Source organism: Lissotriton vulgaris, unplaced genomic scaffold (genome assembly GCF_964263255.1).
Source record: "Lissotriton vulgaris unplaced genomic scaffold, aLisVul1.2 SCAFFOLD_2110, whole genome shotgun sequence".
Classification (NCBI taxonomy): Eukaryota; Metazoa; Chordata; class Amphibia; order Caudata; family Salamandridae; genus Lissotriton; species Lissotriton vulgaris.
This window is the reverse complement of record NW_028243547.1, coordinates 108,252-124,602: the sequence shown is the minus strand read 5'-3', so window position 1 is coordinate 124,602 and position 16,351 is coordinate 108,252. Positions and strand designations below refer to the sequence as shown.

Sequence of the window (16,351 nt, the reverse complement as noted above, 5' to 3'; positions counted from 1 at the left end):
CGCCCATAAATGATGGCGTCAGACTATGTTTCGGGAGCCAAAGACTGATGGCGGAGACGGCCCGGCCCGTCTCCAGAGTGCAATATGAGGCTACAAGGATACAATATGCTGATTGGGCGAGGCCTGGCCATCATGTTTAACACGTACAGCACATCGCAGAAATACTATTTGCGCCACATGCGCATTCGACCTGAAGCGTCTGTTTACGCTCCTGACATGATTGCCTATTAGTCCCCGGCTACTTATGGTTTGTACTCGGAGTTACTGTGAGGCATACTGCCTAGACTGGTCTATATGCGAATTAAGGTCTTATGGGGCATTTTGGAAATCCCTGCAGCACACGATTGTAGATGCTGTGGTGTAGAGCTGTCCACATCCACTCATTAGGGTGGTGAGATGTGCCCCCAGCGGACCTCTAATAGGGGGATCCCAACACAGTTATGTTCATGGGAGTTGTTCTGAAGGGTTGGGTTGCTGAAGTGGGGGGGGGAGGGAGGGGGCAGGGAATCGTTAGTGTTAAGAGACCAAGACATCTGAGATGTATTAACCTGCTTCATGTTCAGCAACGGCTGGTAATTATGCCACACCTGATCACACACTCTACTATGTCCTATAGATCATGCTTTTACGTCGCTGACTACTCATACATGTTTTCCCCTTCAATGACGCGCGATGTAAACAGTACTGGAAGAACTCATGTGAACGTCCTCACGTGGACCGTTAGGGGTTTCACGCAGCCCAAGAAAATCAGACAGGTGTTCGCCCACTTGAACAGATGGGATATAGACATCGCCTTCTTGCAGGAGACACACATAGCACCTGACACACATCAGACTACAGGCAAACACTGGGCAGAATCGACCTACACATCCAACTACTCATCATACTCGAGAGGGTAATAACGCTGATTCGGAAGGGCATGAATTTTACGACACAACAGGTGATACAAGACCCAAATGGCAGATACGTTATTGTGGCAGGCACACTACGTGGGCAAAGATTAACGTTGGTTAATGTCTACGGACCAAATGTAGATACACCCACATTTTTTCAAGGGATGTGGGAACATATGCATACATTGATGGACACGCAGATTATATGGGGCGGAGATTGGAATGTGGCTCCGGTGGATAAGATAGATCGGTCCCCTAACTCCGCCGAACCGCACAGACAGGCCAGAGCAAAACGTATATAGATATGTTGAAAGACATGTCGCTAACGGACCTGTGGAGACATACATACCCAAACATACCAGGTGCGACGCATATTAATGTCATTCACAACAGCTGGCCACGTATTGACTACTGGTTGGGCACAGAGAGCATTGCACTATGGTTTAAAGAAATAACGGTCCTTCCTAGAACACTCTCAGACCACAATCCCGTTTTATTACGGCTCACGATACGGAATTACACACCACGCCCCTTTCAATGAAGATTCAATTCAGGCGCTCTGACAGACACAGTCTATGCCGACACCATTTGTAAAGCGATCAAGGAATACTTTCAGATCGATGAACCTGAAATGGACGACCCGGGTATTCGATGGGAAGCATTCAAGGCTACGATAAGGGGAGTGTGCATAAGCACCACAGTAGGAATACTGCGGGATATAAGGCAACAAATACAAAAATGTGAGAAACGTATGAAGGACTTGGAGATAGCCTTTGAGCCCACCCAGGACATCACACTACTGGCTGATCTGCGTCAAGCACACACAGAGCATCAAAACTTTGTCGAAGACGAGATGAAATATCTTAGCAAGAAACACACAGCTAGATCTTTTGGAGAGGGCGGTAGACCTGGAAGAGTGTAGGCAGCCAAAATATGCGAGGCTAAGGGTCAGACAGCCATTTTGCGTATCAAATCAGAGGACGGCACACTGCAAACACAGGCGTCAAATATTTTAAATTGTTTTGTTGACACCGTACAGTGCATTATATAGATCACAGCCAACAGCTAGAAGATGTGGCGATTGCGTGGTTGTCGGATAGACAGAGGGAATACCTGGCGGCACCTATAACGGTTGAGGAAATCACTGATGTGATAAAAACATTGCTGAATGGAAAAGCACCTGGTCCGGACGGGTACACTAACAAATTTTATAAACAATACGTGGATATACTAGCTCCTCACCTGGTCGCAATGTATGGTACCGCATTTGACCAGGCAGAGTTGCCCCCAACGCTTAGGGAAGCAGTAATAATAGCTCTTCTGAAATCCACCAAAGACCAGGAGTCGTGCGACTCCTACAGGCCACTGTCGATTATTAATGTTGATTCCAAAATTCTAGCAAAAATCTTGGCGGTGAGGTTGAAGCCACTGATGACGAATTTAGTGCTCCCCGATCAGACGGGAGCCACATCACATAACACTAGGACACTATTCGCCCTCTCCCACTATCTGACACCTTCTACGAAGGCAGTGCCGGAGATGCTGGATGCCGCCAAGGCGTTTGATTCTATAGAGTGGCGATATCTAATTACTATTCTGCAGAGAATGGGATTACCCAAGCGGTTTGTACAATGGGTGTCCCTGATAGACACAAAACCACGCGCTAGAGTCAGGATAAATGGATACATCTCAAACGCCTTTTCTATTGAGCGTGGAACCAGACAGGGATCTCCACGATCACCCCTACTGTTCGCGCTAGCCCTTGAACCGTTGGCTTGCCGGATCCGTCAGGAGTACAAATCATCTGCCTTACAGTTCCCATCCAGACCGCTCCATATCTCTTTGTATGCCGATGATATGTTGTTATATGTCCTGGACCCGGCGGAACATCTGAACCCGTTGTTGAGAGAGTAGATTAAACTCGGGGGACACTCAGGCTTCATCGATCATCCCTCTGACAGACACGACTACTCCGCACGACACTGAATACCCATTAGATTGGCAAACGGAACCTATACGATACTTGGGGGTGTTGTACCACGGAAACCCGGAGGTGGTAATCCGTTCAAATTATGGGTGCACTATCTCCAAATTGGAGGAGAAAGTGAAACGTTGGATACAATTACCATTATCATTGGCAGATCGCATTGCGATAGTAAAAATGAATATATTACCTAAATCCTCTATCTTTTTAATAACATACCTATTCCTCCTCCCGGGGAAGTCTTTCGGTGCATAAAGTCATTGGTTTTGCAGCTGATATGGGTGGGCAAACAGTGAGTGGTGCGGCTCACTGGTTAGAGGCGGCAGACCCGGAAGCGGAGGTCGACCCGGGACCAGGGTTCGATTCCCGACGCGGCAGGGTCTTGGGCCATGGTCAGCGGACTCGATAATTCTCGCCTCAGCGCCTACTCCAACCATGGGTCCCACTCAGCAACTCTGGGCAATAGCTTGCTTAATCTCTACTAACGGCCCCATCAGCGCCGGGGATGCTTGCCTTCACCTTGGAGATGCCCAGAAGGGACCATCTCACAGGGAAAGCCAGGATGGGTTCCCCGGCAGTATACTGCGCCGGGACGCCCCTTTGCTGGGGCAGCTGTGCGCTTTACAAGTATACAACATTTAACATTTAACAGGCTCGCATAGACCTCGGAACGCTGACTCTCCCATATGATAGGGGAGGATTCGGGGTGCTGGATTTCCTTTTGTATTATTTATGTGCACAGGCGCAATATGCAGTTTACTGGTACCACGAGGCACCGTACCTCACTCACACTGCTGTAGAGGAGGGGGACGCGAAACCTATACCATTGACCGCAATTCTGACACATATAAGACAGCCACTACGTGCACATGACATAAATACGATCGACACCAGAGTGAAAGCATGGAGGAAGTTAGGACAGTTAGCAAATAAAACCCCACTATACGCACAAGAAATGCCACTACACCATCATCAGGCGATGTCGGTCACTACTGCAACAGGTAGGCGTAGAAAAGATGGGGGATCTATTTCAAGATGGCAATTTCAGAGATATCGAAGATTTGACATCCATCCAAAACAAGACGCAACGGTTTTGCTTTACTCATTACAGACTAAAGCGAGCTTTGAAAGACCTCTACCCCACTTTCCCCAACGAACCGGAAAGTCTAACTACGCTACAACTTATAATCAAAACCCAAGACTTATCACACCTAGTGTCAAGACTATACGCAACGGCACAAGCAGAAATACCACATACCACAGATAAGGCTAAAACACGATGGGACACGGTATTGACCAACCCATTAACAGAGCAGGAATGGCAACAGACATGTGCATTGGCAAAGATTCTTGCTCCTAACGGAAATCTACGAATTATACATTCAGGTTCCGTCACCAGGCTTATTATACACCTGCCAAAATGTATAGATATGGCTTACAAGATGACGATAGGTGCAAAAGGTGTGGTGGGGAGGGAGCGATTTATTATTATTTTTTTTAAAGGGTTTTAAACTTTGTTTATTGAAAGCAGTAGATTGCAAGGATAATACCAGATACCGTGTCACTTTTATAAAACATGAAACTGGGGAGGGAGCGAATTTTACACACTTGACATGGAACTGTCCGAAAATCCAAGATTTCTGGAGGGCAATAGCTACTAAACTGTCTATTATGGTGGGTGTGGAGGTGGAATGCACGTTAAGAACCTGCGTGCTCGGTATAATACCACAAGTCAAAGCTACTAAACGTACATTTTGTGTTGTGTCACTGCTACTGGCAAAGAGACAAATTGCACAATGCTGGAACAGTAAGAGTGTGCCCATAACATCTCGTTGGATGCGAGATATGACAAACTGTAGAGATAAACTTCTGACATATGAGGAGGAACTGCCAGTGAAATCTCAGCCAAAAGATTACTGGAGTTATTTTACGGAATATGTAAGATCATTGGTAGATGATGTAGAAGTGTGACCTACGAGCCTGAACTGCCAAGAGTCAGATTACGCCATTGTATTTAAGTGCCTTGATATAATGTCTGCACAGATATGCTGTATTTCACACAATTGTCATTGATATAAGTTTGGGATTAAACTGGTCTCAATTTATGGGTATAATTGTATCTTATATTATTTCTGTTATGTTTGAAGAAAATCAATAAAAAGAGTTTTCAAAAAAGTGCACCAGGAGTGCCAGGGCTGGCAAATGCCAATACTGCTAGTGGGCCTGCAGCGCTGGTTGCGCCACCCACAGAAGCAGCCTTTTAAAATGTGTCTAGGGTCTGCCATTGCAGAACCTGCGTGCAGTCTGGTACTGTCATGCTGACTGGGCAAGTGCACCCACTTGTCAGTCCCTAAACCTTCCCTTAACTTCATATTAGTCACACCTATGGTAGGCGCTAGGGCAGGGTGCATTGTAAGCATAAGGTAGGACAAGCCCTGATGTGTGTGACATGTCCTAATAGTGACTTACAGCCATTTTCGTTTTTCACTATTGTAAGGCTACCTACTCTCCATAGGCCAGAATGGGCTGCTGGCATTATTACACTCTATAATCCCAGCAGACTAAGAGAGCATGGTAGAAAGTCAAGTTTAGTATACCTGAATAATAAAATACTTATCGTAAAGTTTATTTTAATATCCTGTAATATCCTGTGTTTGCAAATACTACTTTTAGAAAGTTAGCCTTTGCTTGCCTGACCATTTCAGCCCGCCTCTGCTCTGATGTGTGTCTGCTGTCTGGTTTCTGTGTGTGCCAGGGCTGGGGAATTCTAGGGGACAGGCTGGGGTTGACAGGTGGTGAATAGAGGGATTACACCAGGATGGGTGGTGGGAGTGCCCCTTGACTCTGAATAGGGCAGTGCTCTGCCACCATAATGCTGGCTCCACATCCTGTGGGGCGTCTGATGTTCCTGCCCTGCACCCTGAAAGAAGAAACCAGGGCTTGAATAACAAAGTGCTCAGAGACTGACTGGATTAGGCAAAGGCCCCCCTGGCCTGCGAGAACAAAAGAAATGTCCTATAAAAGTAGGATCCCTGCTCCTAAGAAATCAGATCCTGTTGACGCCAAGAAGAAACTCTGCCTGAAGAGAAGGACCTGGGAAAGCTGCATGGAGGACTACTGTCTCTAATCCTGAGAGACTGGCCTGTGGTGGGTGCCTTGCTGCAAGAAGGAGAGAGGAAGAAAACACTGAAAGAGTTTTAATTCACTTGTGCACCTTGACAATCTCCAAGGGCTTGCTTGTGAACTTGCCCCCTGAGCTGCGCCCCAGGAACAGTGGGCGCTAACCCCCTGAAGAAAGAGGCTGCCGCTGGTGTGACCAGCCCTTTCAGCGCTGACCCCGGAGACCTGAGTGCGACTGGGAATCTGTCCCGCACTCTGAGAGCCTGTGCGCCCCATCCCGCCGAGCAAAGTGACCTCTGCACGACTGTGCAGGAGCTAGCATCGTAAAGGCCTGCCCCGCCTGGCCTGAGCACCGCGAACTAAAGCAACATCTATCCGGAGCTTGCACCGCAAGAACGGACCGTCCGGTCCAGGCAACGTGAGTCTGCGACCCCGAGCCGTAGAGCACCCTGCAAAGACTGGCTGCACCGGAATTCGCCTCTCCAGGACGACGCCCTGTTGACAGCGCACTGTCGCTGGATTCACCTCGAGCCGCCGCCGCCCCCTCCCTCTTCAAGACCGGGACGGACGCTGAGGTCACGAGCCGCCCCACAACGCATTGCTGCCCTCCAAGAAGCGGAAACTACTGGGCCATCGAGCCGTAGCTCGCCACGAAGGAAGACCGCACCGCGATGTGGGACGTTCCCTCTGCGCCACGAACCCCCGAGACCAAAGGTACTGTAAATTGAATCGTGGTACGAGTCGCGCACTCTCACTACGACTCGCACCGCCTGTTTGAACTGAGGCCCCTGGTATGCCTCAGAGGTACGAGTCGCACCAGAGTAATACGACTCGTACCCCATGTTAGCCTTAGCAGCGTCGTACGCGTCTAATGCGAGGCGCCTGGGAGTTAGAGGGGCCTTGCATTAGGTTACCGTACGACACATACAGGTGCGCACGAACCTTGCCGAACAACGCACCAGAGTTATAGACTGTGCCTGCAGAACGGGGAAGCAATTTGTGAGAGCATTTAACCCTTTCCAAGTACGGAATATTACAAAAACGAACTGTGGCATCATCCTAAGAGTAACTGGAACATCTAAAGACTGCATTTACAAGCCTGCTTGAGAGTTTATATATAAAGGAGTATATTTTTACAAAACAACCAGCTTTGTGTCTCTGTGTGGTGGGTTGATGGTCTATCGTGTGTGTTATACTAAATGCCTAACCGTATGTGCTCTGGAGTTTAGCCTTGTCTGCTCGCGCCACGCCGCCTAGAGGGTGAGCAGGGGTTATTTCTGAGGGTAAGTCCTTTGCCCTGACTTAGAGGAGAGGGTCCCTGCTTGACACAAGTACATACCTGTGCCAACCAGATACCCCCAATTCTAACACTCTTCATCTGAATTTAACCAGAATCTTTCTCATTAGAATTTATGGTCCTGTTGTTTCTGCCCATGTAATTCTCTTTTGCACAGGACCACCCCTTCCCAAGACACGGGATAGCTCCTTCCCAGGACAGAGTACCACCCTTTTTAGGACACCGGAGCCCATTCTGGAACACGGCATCACCCCTAGGACACAGGACCATCCCTGGGACACAGGACCACCCCTGGGACCACCCCTGGGACACATGGCCACCCCTGGGACACAGGACCACCCCTGGGACACAGGGATAACCCTGGGACACAGGGCCACCCCTGGGACACAGGACCACCCCTGGGACACAGGACCACCCCTGGGACACAGGGCCATCCCTGGGACACAGGACCACCCCTGGGACACAGGACCACCCCTGGGACACAGGGCCACCCCTGGGACACAGGACCACCCCTAGGACCACCCCTGGGACACAGGGCCACCCCTGGGACACAGGACCACCCCTGGGATACAGGACCACCTCTGGGACACAGGACCACCCCTGGGACACAGGATCAACCCTAGGACACAGGATCAACCCTAGGACACAGGACCACCCCTGGGACACAGGACCACCCCTGGGACACAGGATCAACCCTAAGACACAGGATCAACCCTAGGACACAGGACCACCCCTGGGACACAGGACCACCCCTGGGACACAGGACCACCCCTGGGGCACAGGACCACCCCTGGGACACAGGATCACCCCTAGGACACAGGACCACCCCTGGGACACAGGATCACCCCTAGGAAACAGGACCACCTCTAGGACCACCCCTGGGACACAGGGCCACCCCTGGAACACAGGGATACCCCTGGGACACAGGGCCACCCCTGGGACACAGGACCACCCATGGGACACAGGACCACCCCTGGGACACAGAACCACCCCTAGGACCACTCCTGGGACACAGGGCCACCCCTGGGACACAGGACCACCCCTGGGATACAGGACCACCTCTGGGACACAGGACCACCCCTGGGACACAGGATCAACCTTAGGACACAGGATCAACCCTAGGACACAGGACCACCCCTGGGACACAGAACCACCCCTGGGACACAGGACCACCCCTGGGACACAGTATCAACCCTAGGACACAGGATCAACCCTAGGACACAGGACCACCCCTGGGGCACAGGACCACCCCTGAGATACAGGATCACCCCTGGGACACGGGACCACCTCTGGGACACAGGACCACCCCTGGGATACAGGATCACACCCCTGTTTCCTTCCTCTCAGATAGATCCCAAATGATCAAATTAGCGAACAGCCTTTCATCTCCTCTGGCGGTAGGTCAAGGTGGTCCTCTAGGCTCTATACTTGCACCTACTTTGTTGAACCTCTACCTAGAACCCCTTGGAAATCTCCTAAGTAAATCCGGGATTCACTATCATCTCTATGCTGATGACATTCAACTCTACCTCAAGGTCGCCTCCACTCACGATCTCTCTATCCTAAGCTCTACTCTCGACTCCATCCAAAACTGGATGTCAACTCATCAACTGATTCTGAATCCCTCCAAAACTGAATTCCTCCTCCTCTCCTCCTCACTTTCTCCTCCCCCGGTTCAATCTTGGATGGATCAGACGAATGTACTTAACAATAAGCATATCAGTGTTGAAAGCGCAAAATCCCTTGGTGTCTTACTCGACAACAATCTCAATCTAATCTCTCACATCAATTCCATGGCAAAGTCTGCACGATACCAATTGCGACTTCTTTGGGGAATCCGTCGCTTTTTCCCTGAGCAGGACCTTATAACCCTGGTCCAATCGCTGGTCCTCTCCAGACTGGACTACTGCAATTCTCTTCTTACTGGCCCCCCCAAATCCCACCTGTCCCCCCTGAAATCAGTCTTACACTCAGCAGCCCGTTTCATCTATGGGGCTAAAAGAAGCGACCACATCACACCGCTGCTATCCACCCTTCGCTGGCTTCCAATCAAGGCTAGAGCTATCTGCAAGACTGCCTGTATCACCCACAAAGCCTTGCTCTCCTCCTCTGCTCGCTACCTGGCGAATAAACTGAAACTCTCTGGAGGCTCTAGACCATCACGAAATGCGGAAAATGTACTGCTTGAACCTCCCACTTTCAAGAAGGAAAGATCGATGGCCCAATCCTTTTCAGGCAACGCGTGAGAATCTGGAACTCACTTCCGCCTCAGCTCCGGACCACCACCTCCTCCCAGGCCTTCAAAACTGACCTCTAAGTTCTCCTCCTCCACAGACACCTCCAAGTCTAACTCACACCCTTGCCTTCGTCTGAAGGAAGACCTCCCATTACTGGAAAGGCTATTGGCCAGGTTTATGGTACTTCCTCCCCAGTGTGTTTTGGTGGTTTAAATGTTTAGTAATATCCCAATACCTGTGTATGGTACCCTTTTGGAACTTGCACACGTCACTTTTGTCTTGTAACGCACTGTTTGCTACCTCGCACATTTTGTTTGTGTTAGATACTTGCACAAGTGCCTCCATTGCCTACGTAACGTTTGTTCTTGTGCTGGAGTGTCTGCCTTCTATTGCAGTATTTTACCTCTACTTGAATTTTATACGTTTTTGTAACCTGCACACATATCACTTATTTCTCCTGTAATACACCGATTGCTACCTCATGTATTTTGGTTGCTCACTAGTGTCACTTTTGATCCATGTAACTTATTGTTTGCTTTTGTATTTTGTTCCTGTATATCATTATTGGTCCTTCTGTGAAGCGCTCTGACACCTTCGGGTAAAGTCCGCGCTATATCAAATTGCATAAATAAATAAATTAAATAAAATATAATAATAAAAAATACCCCTTGGACACATGACCACCCCCTGTAGTGTGGGCCCTCCAGCTTCACCTGTGCCTCCAGGTCTGCACCCGGGGCCCCTCATTGACTCATACCTGCGCCTCACTGTCAGTAGTCTGCCCCCTCCCCCCCCACCTAGCCTCCCCCCGCCCCACCCACCCCGTCCCCCCACCTGTACCTCACTATCTAAAGTCTAAAACAGGTTCAAGTCCCGGCGTCGGCGCAGCATCCTGTGATCCTGGGCAGATTCCTTCCTCTCCCACTGTGTCCTCGTGTGATGAGGGGGGCGCTCGGACACCTTCGGGGCGAGGTCGAGTATAAAACTGCAACACAACAATAATACCCCCCCCCTCCTACCTGTGCCTCATGGTCCGCTCCAGGGGCCCCGGGTCGGGCCCCTCAGTCTCGCCTGAAGCTGCGGAGCCGGTGCGGTGCGAGGGCTGAAGTCAGTGCGCTCTGGGCCCCCCTCTCCTCCCTCCTGGCCCCAGGACAACCCGCCCTCCCCGGAGCCGGGGCCCCTCCCTCAACAGACTCCACCCCCATCCCTCCGCCCCTGAACCCTCCCAGGACCCTCCGCCCCCCCCCCCCTCACTCCATCCCACACCCCCCGCCCCCCGGACGTCCACCAATCCCAGCCCCCCCTCCTCAGCTCCGATTGTTCTTTCTCTTCTGCCCCCCCCCTGCCTCAGGCCCCTCCTCTTCCTCCCAGAGCCCCCCTCCCTCTCAGTGAGACTTTAATCACGCCCCCCCCCCCCTAGACTTCACCCCCCTCAGGGCCCCCCTCAGTCCTTGCTCACCGCAGACGGAGCTCCCCTGAAGGTGCTTAAAGTGGCAATAACTCCCCCCAGAAGCATCCCAGCCCCCCCCCCACCCCCCAGACCTTACACCCGGGTAAGCACGGTACCTGTGAAATCTTGTCTGACGCCGTCCTATCCAGCTGTGCAGTGCAGGAGTCTGTCACTGTGGCCCTTCCTATCCAGCTGTGCAAGTGTCTGTCACTGTGACCCTTCCTATCCAGCTTTGCAGTGCAGGAGTCTGTCACTGTGGCCCTTCCTATCCAGCTTTGCAGTGCAGGAGTCTGTCACTGTGGCCCTTCCTATCCAGCTGTGCAGTGCAGGAGTCTGTCACTGTGACCCTCCCTATCCAGCTGTGCAAGAGTCTGTCACTGTGGCCCTTCCTATCCAGCTGTGCAGCGCAGGAGTCTGTCATTGTGGCCATTCCTATCCAGCTGTGCAAGAGTCTGTCACTGTGGCCCTTCCTATCCAGCTGTGCAAGAGTCTGTCACTGTGGCCCTTCCTATCCAGCTGTGCAGTGCAGGAGTCTGTCACTGTGGCCCTTCCTATCCAGCTGTGCAGTGCAGGAGTCTGTCACTGTGGCCCTTCCTATCCAGCAGCGCAGTGCAGGAGTCTGTCACTGCTGCCCTTCCTATCCAGCTGTGCAGTGCAGGAGTCTGTCACTGTGGCCCTTCCTATCCAGCTGTGCAGTGCAGGAGTCTGTCATTGTGGCCTTTCCTATCCAGCTGTGCAAGTGTCTGTCACTGTGACCCTTCCTATCCAGCTGTGCAGTGCAGGAGTCTGTCACTGTGACCCTCCCTATTCAGCTGTGCAAGAGTCTGTCACTGTGGCCCTTCCTATCCAGCTGTGCAGCGCAGGAGTCTGTCATTGTGGCCATTCCTATCCAGCTGTGCAAGAGTCTGCCACTGTGGTCCTTCCTATCCAGCTGTGCAAGAGTCTGTCACTGTGGCCCTTCCTATCCAGCTGTGCAGTGCAGGAGTCTGTCACTGTGACCCTTCCTATCCAGCTGTGCAGTACAAGAGTCTGTCACTGTGGCCCTTCGTATCCAACTGTGCACGAGTCTGTCACTGTGGCCCTGCCTATCCAGCTCTGCTGGAGTCTGTCACGGTGGCCTTTCCTATCCAGCTGTGCAAGAGTCTGTCACGGTGGCCCTTCCTATCCAGCTGTGCAAGAGTCTGTCACTGTGGCCCTTCCTATCCAGCTGTGCAAGAGTCTGTCACTGTGGCCCTTCCTATCCAGCTGTGCAAGAGTCTGTCACGGTGGCCTTTCCTATCCAGCTGTGCAAGAGTCTGTCACTGTGGCCCTTCCTATCCAGCTGTGCAAGAGTCTGTCACTGTGGCCCTTCCTATCCAGCTGTGCAAGAGTCTGTCACTGCGGCCCTTCCTATCCAGCTGCGCAGTGCAGGAGTCTGTCACTGTGGCCCTTCCTATCCAGCTGTGCAGTGTAAGGGTCTGTCACTGTGGCCTTTCCTAATCAGCTGTGCAGTGCAAGAGTCGTCACTGTGGCCCTTCCTATCCAGCTTTGTAGTGCAGGAGTATGTCACTGTGACCCTCCCTATCCAGCTGTGCAGGGCAGGAGTCTGTCACTGTGGCCCTTCCTATCCAGCTGTGCAGCGTAGGAGTCTGTCATTGTGGCCATTCCTATCCAGCTGTGCAAGAGTCTGTCACTGTGGCCCTTCCTATCCAGCTGTGCAAGAGTCTGTCACTGTGGCCCTTCCTACCCAGCTGTGCAAGAGTCTATCACTGTGGCCCTTCCTATCCAGCTGTGAAGTGCAGGAGTCTGTCATTGTGGCCTTTCCTATCCAGCTGTGCAAGAGTCTGTCACTGTGGCCCTTCCTATCCAGCTTTGCAGTGCAGGAGTCTGTCACTGTGGCCCTTCCTATCCTGCTGTAGAGTGCAAGACTCTGTCACTGTGACCCTTTCTATCCAGCTGTGCAGTGCAGGAGTCTGTCACTGTGGCCCTTCCTATCCAGCTGTGCAGCGCAGGAGTCTGTCACTGTGGCCATTCCTATCCAGCTGTGCAAGAGTCTGCCACTGTGGTCCTTCCTATCCAGCTGTGCAAGAGTCTGTCACTGTGGCCCTTCCTATCCAGCTGTGCAGTGCAGGAGTCTGTCATTGTGGCCTTTCCTATCCAGCTGTGCAAGAGTCTGTCACTGTGGCCCTTCCTATCCAGCTGTGCAGTGCAGGAGTCTGTCACTGTTGCCCTTCCTATCCAGCTGTGCAGTGCAGGAGTCTGTCACTGTGGCCCTTCCTATCCAGCTGTGCAGTGCAGGAGTCTGTCACTGTGGCCCTTCCTATCCAGCTGTGCAGTGCTGGTGTCTGTCACTGTGGCCCTTCCTATCCAGCTGTGCAGTGCAGGAGTCTGTCACTGTGGCCCTTCCTATCCAGCTGTGCAGTGTAAGGGTCTGTCACTGTGGCCCTTCCTATCCAGCTGTGCAGTTCAGGAGTCTGTCACTGTGGCCCTTCGTATCCAGCTGTGCAAGAGTCTGTCATTGTGGCCCTTCCTATCCAGCTGTGCAAGAGTCTGTCACTGTGGCCCTTCCTATCCAGCTGTGCAAGAGTCTGTCACTGTGGCCCTTCCTTTCCAGCTCTGCTGGAGTCTGTCACTGTGGCCCTTCCTATCCAGCTGTGCAGTGCAGGAGTCTGTCACTGTGGCCCTTCCTAATAATAATAATAATAATAAAGAGCTTATAGAGCGCTCAGTAACGCCATCACGGCGTGTCCCCGCGCTGAAGCTATCATTGAAACAGCATATATGCCCAGGATCTATGCAGTGTATAGATGTGTTTTAAGCATAGCCCTAAACCGTGTTTCACTGCTCTCCAGTCTCAGAGCAGGGGGAAGTTTGTTCCATTGTTGAGCTGCTTGGAGCGCAAAGGAGCGTCCACCCATTCTAGCCTTCCTAATCCTGGGGACTGTCAGCAGTCCGGCGCCCTCTGATCGTAGGGACCTAGTAGGTTCGTATCTGCTGATTAAGTCCTTGAGGTAAGTCGGCGATCTGTCCCAGACGATACGGTGACAGAAGAGGAGGCACTTATACCGCACACGCTTCTTTACAGGTAACCAATGGAGCGCATCCAGCGCCATTTTCGAGCGGGCTCTCCTGGGTCTTCTTAGCACCAGTCTGGCGGCGGAGTTCTGTATGACTTGTAGGCGGCCTAAGCTGCCCTCGGTTGCCCCAAGGAACAGGATGTTGCCATAATCTAACCGCGAGGTCACCAGTGCCTGCGTTAGTGTCCTTCTGGACGATAAAGGGAGGAGGTCTAAAGTTTTGTTTAGAGTCTTTAGTACTCCAAAACATTTGCCCACAAGACGCCTTATGTGGCCATCATATGAGAGAGAGGGATTCATCCAGATTCCTAAATTCTTAGCCTCCTGACATGGTATGGGGGTAGGGCCCAGACATGAAGGCCACCACTCAGCCGACCAGTTTTCGCTTTTCCCCCTACCACCAGCACCTCTGTTTTAGAGCCATTGAGTTTTAAACAATGGGCATCCATCCACTCTGCTAGTGCCTGCATACAGGATTTAAAGTTGTGAGGGGTGTTGGAGGTGCTCTGCGATAGGGAGATCAGCAGCTGGGTGTCGTTGGCGTACGACACCAATTCCACCCCAAAAGCATGTACAACTCTCGCCAGGGAGGCCATGTATAGGTTAAAAAGAGTGGGGCTCAGAGCTGAGCCCTGAGGCACTCCCTGGTCTAGTGACATCTCCACTGAGCGGCAAGTCCCTTGCTGTACCTGGAAACATCTTTCCGTCAGACACGATTGCAGCCAGCACAGCGCAGGACCAGCGACCCCGGCTTCATGCAGACACCGTAGCAGGATGGAATGTGCTACGGTGTCAAAGGCCGCACTTAGGTCGAGCATAATCAAGGCCATAGTATGACCTGCATCTGCCCCTGCTCTTAGAGTCTCAGTGGCTCTTAGGAGGGCCGTCTCCGTAGAGTAGCCCGCCCTAAATCCTGATTGTGAGGGATGTAGTAAATTCCATTTTTCCAGGTGCTCTGTGAGCTGAGCGTTAACCACCTTCTCAGCCACCTTCGCCACGTACGGCAATAAGGAAATAGGTCTAAGGTTTTCTAGCACCTCCAAGCTTACATTCGGTTTTTTCCTTATTGGCAGTACTATGGCCTTCTTCCACTCCACAGGGACTTGTTGAGTGGAAAAGGAGGTTTGTAGTACGTGTCTGATGTGAGGTTCCAGGGCTGCCAGGCCCTCTGAGATGACCCAGGCCGGAGCCGGGTCATTAGGGGAGCCAGACTTCACACTTCGACAGATCTTTATTAGCTTGTCAGCTGCGGGGACATCGAAAGTTAGTAGTGAGGAATCAGGGCCTGCCAGTGAGCTGTCTGCTATAAAATCTATACCCTTATCTGGTTGTTGAGAGAAGGAAGCGTAAATCTTTTTGACTTTACTGGAGAAAAAGTCGGCGACTTTATTGCATCCCTCCTTGGAGGTCTTTGTAGGGGTATTAGAGCTAGAGACTAAAGATATTTCTTTATAAATTTTGACCAATTCTCGCGAGGAGCACTCGGCATCCTCAATGCGAGACTGAAAGTATTTGGCTTTTGCTCTACGCACCGCATACTGATAGCTCCGGTGTGCTGAGCTATAACTGTTTTTTGCTTGTTCACTCGGGTTCCTTCTCCAGCTCCTTTCAAGCTTTTTGCAGTTAGATCCTATCCAGCTTTGCAAGAGTCTGTCACTGTGAGTCTGTCACTGTGGCCCTTCCTATCCAGCTGTGCAGCGCAGGAGTCTGTCACTGTGGCCCTTCCTATCCAGCTTTGCAGTGCAGGAGTCTGTCACTGTGACCCTCCCTATCCAGCTGTGCAAGAGTCTGTCACTGTGGCCCTTCCTATCCAGCTGTGCATTGCTGGAGTCTGTCACTGCAGCCCTTCCTATCCAGCTGTGCAGCGCAGGAGTCTGTCACTGTGGCCCTTCCTATCCAGCTTTGCAGTGCAGGAGTCTGTCACTGTGGCCCTTCCTATCCAGCTGTGCAGCGCAGGAGTCTGTCACTGTGGCCCTTCCTATCCAGCTAAGCAAGAGTCTGTCACTGTGGCCCTTCCTATCCAGATGTGCAGTGCAGGAGTCTGTCACTGTGGCCCTTCCTATCCAGCTGTGCAGTGCAAGAGTCTGTCACTGTGGCCCTTCCTATCGTGCTGTAGAGTGCAAGACTCTGTCACTGTGGCCCTTCCTATCCAGCTGTGCAGTGCAGGAGTCTGTCACTGTGACCCTTCCTATCCAGCTGTACAAGAGTCTGTCACTGTGTCCTGTCTGCTCCCTGGTATACTGTCAGATGTTTGGGAGGGCAGGGCGTCACTTAGGGTGGTGACTGGCTGAATGCGATGGACATACTCCGACAA

The 16,351-nt window shown here is 51.8% G+C and overlaps 1 protein-coding gene across 2 annotated transcripts in view; it reads right to left on the bottom strand.

The window, feature by feature from the left end:
- The window catches only part of SH2D3C (SH2 domain containing 3C), a 289,572-nt gene that overhangs the window by 187,519 nt on the left and 85,702 nt on the right, over positions 1-16,351 (bottom strand). Inside the window, exon 1 of one of the 2 annotated variants that reach the window (XM_086948618.1) lies at positions 10,551-10,649. The exons of the other annotated variant lie outside the window; for it this stretch is intronic. Within the exon in view, the coding sequence (XP_086804744.1) occupies positions 10,551-10,561 (11 nt within the window). The 5' untranslated portion in view covers positions 10,562-10,649. Of the gene's footprint in view, positions 1-10,550; positions 10,650-16,351 lie in introns of those variants that run through there. 2 annotated transcript variants of the gene reach the window in all.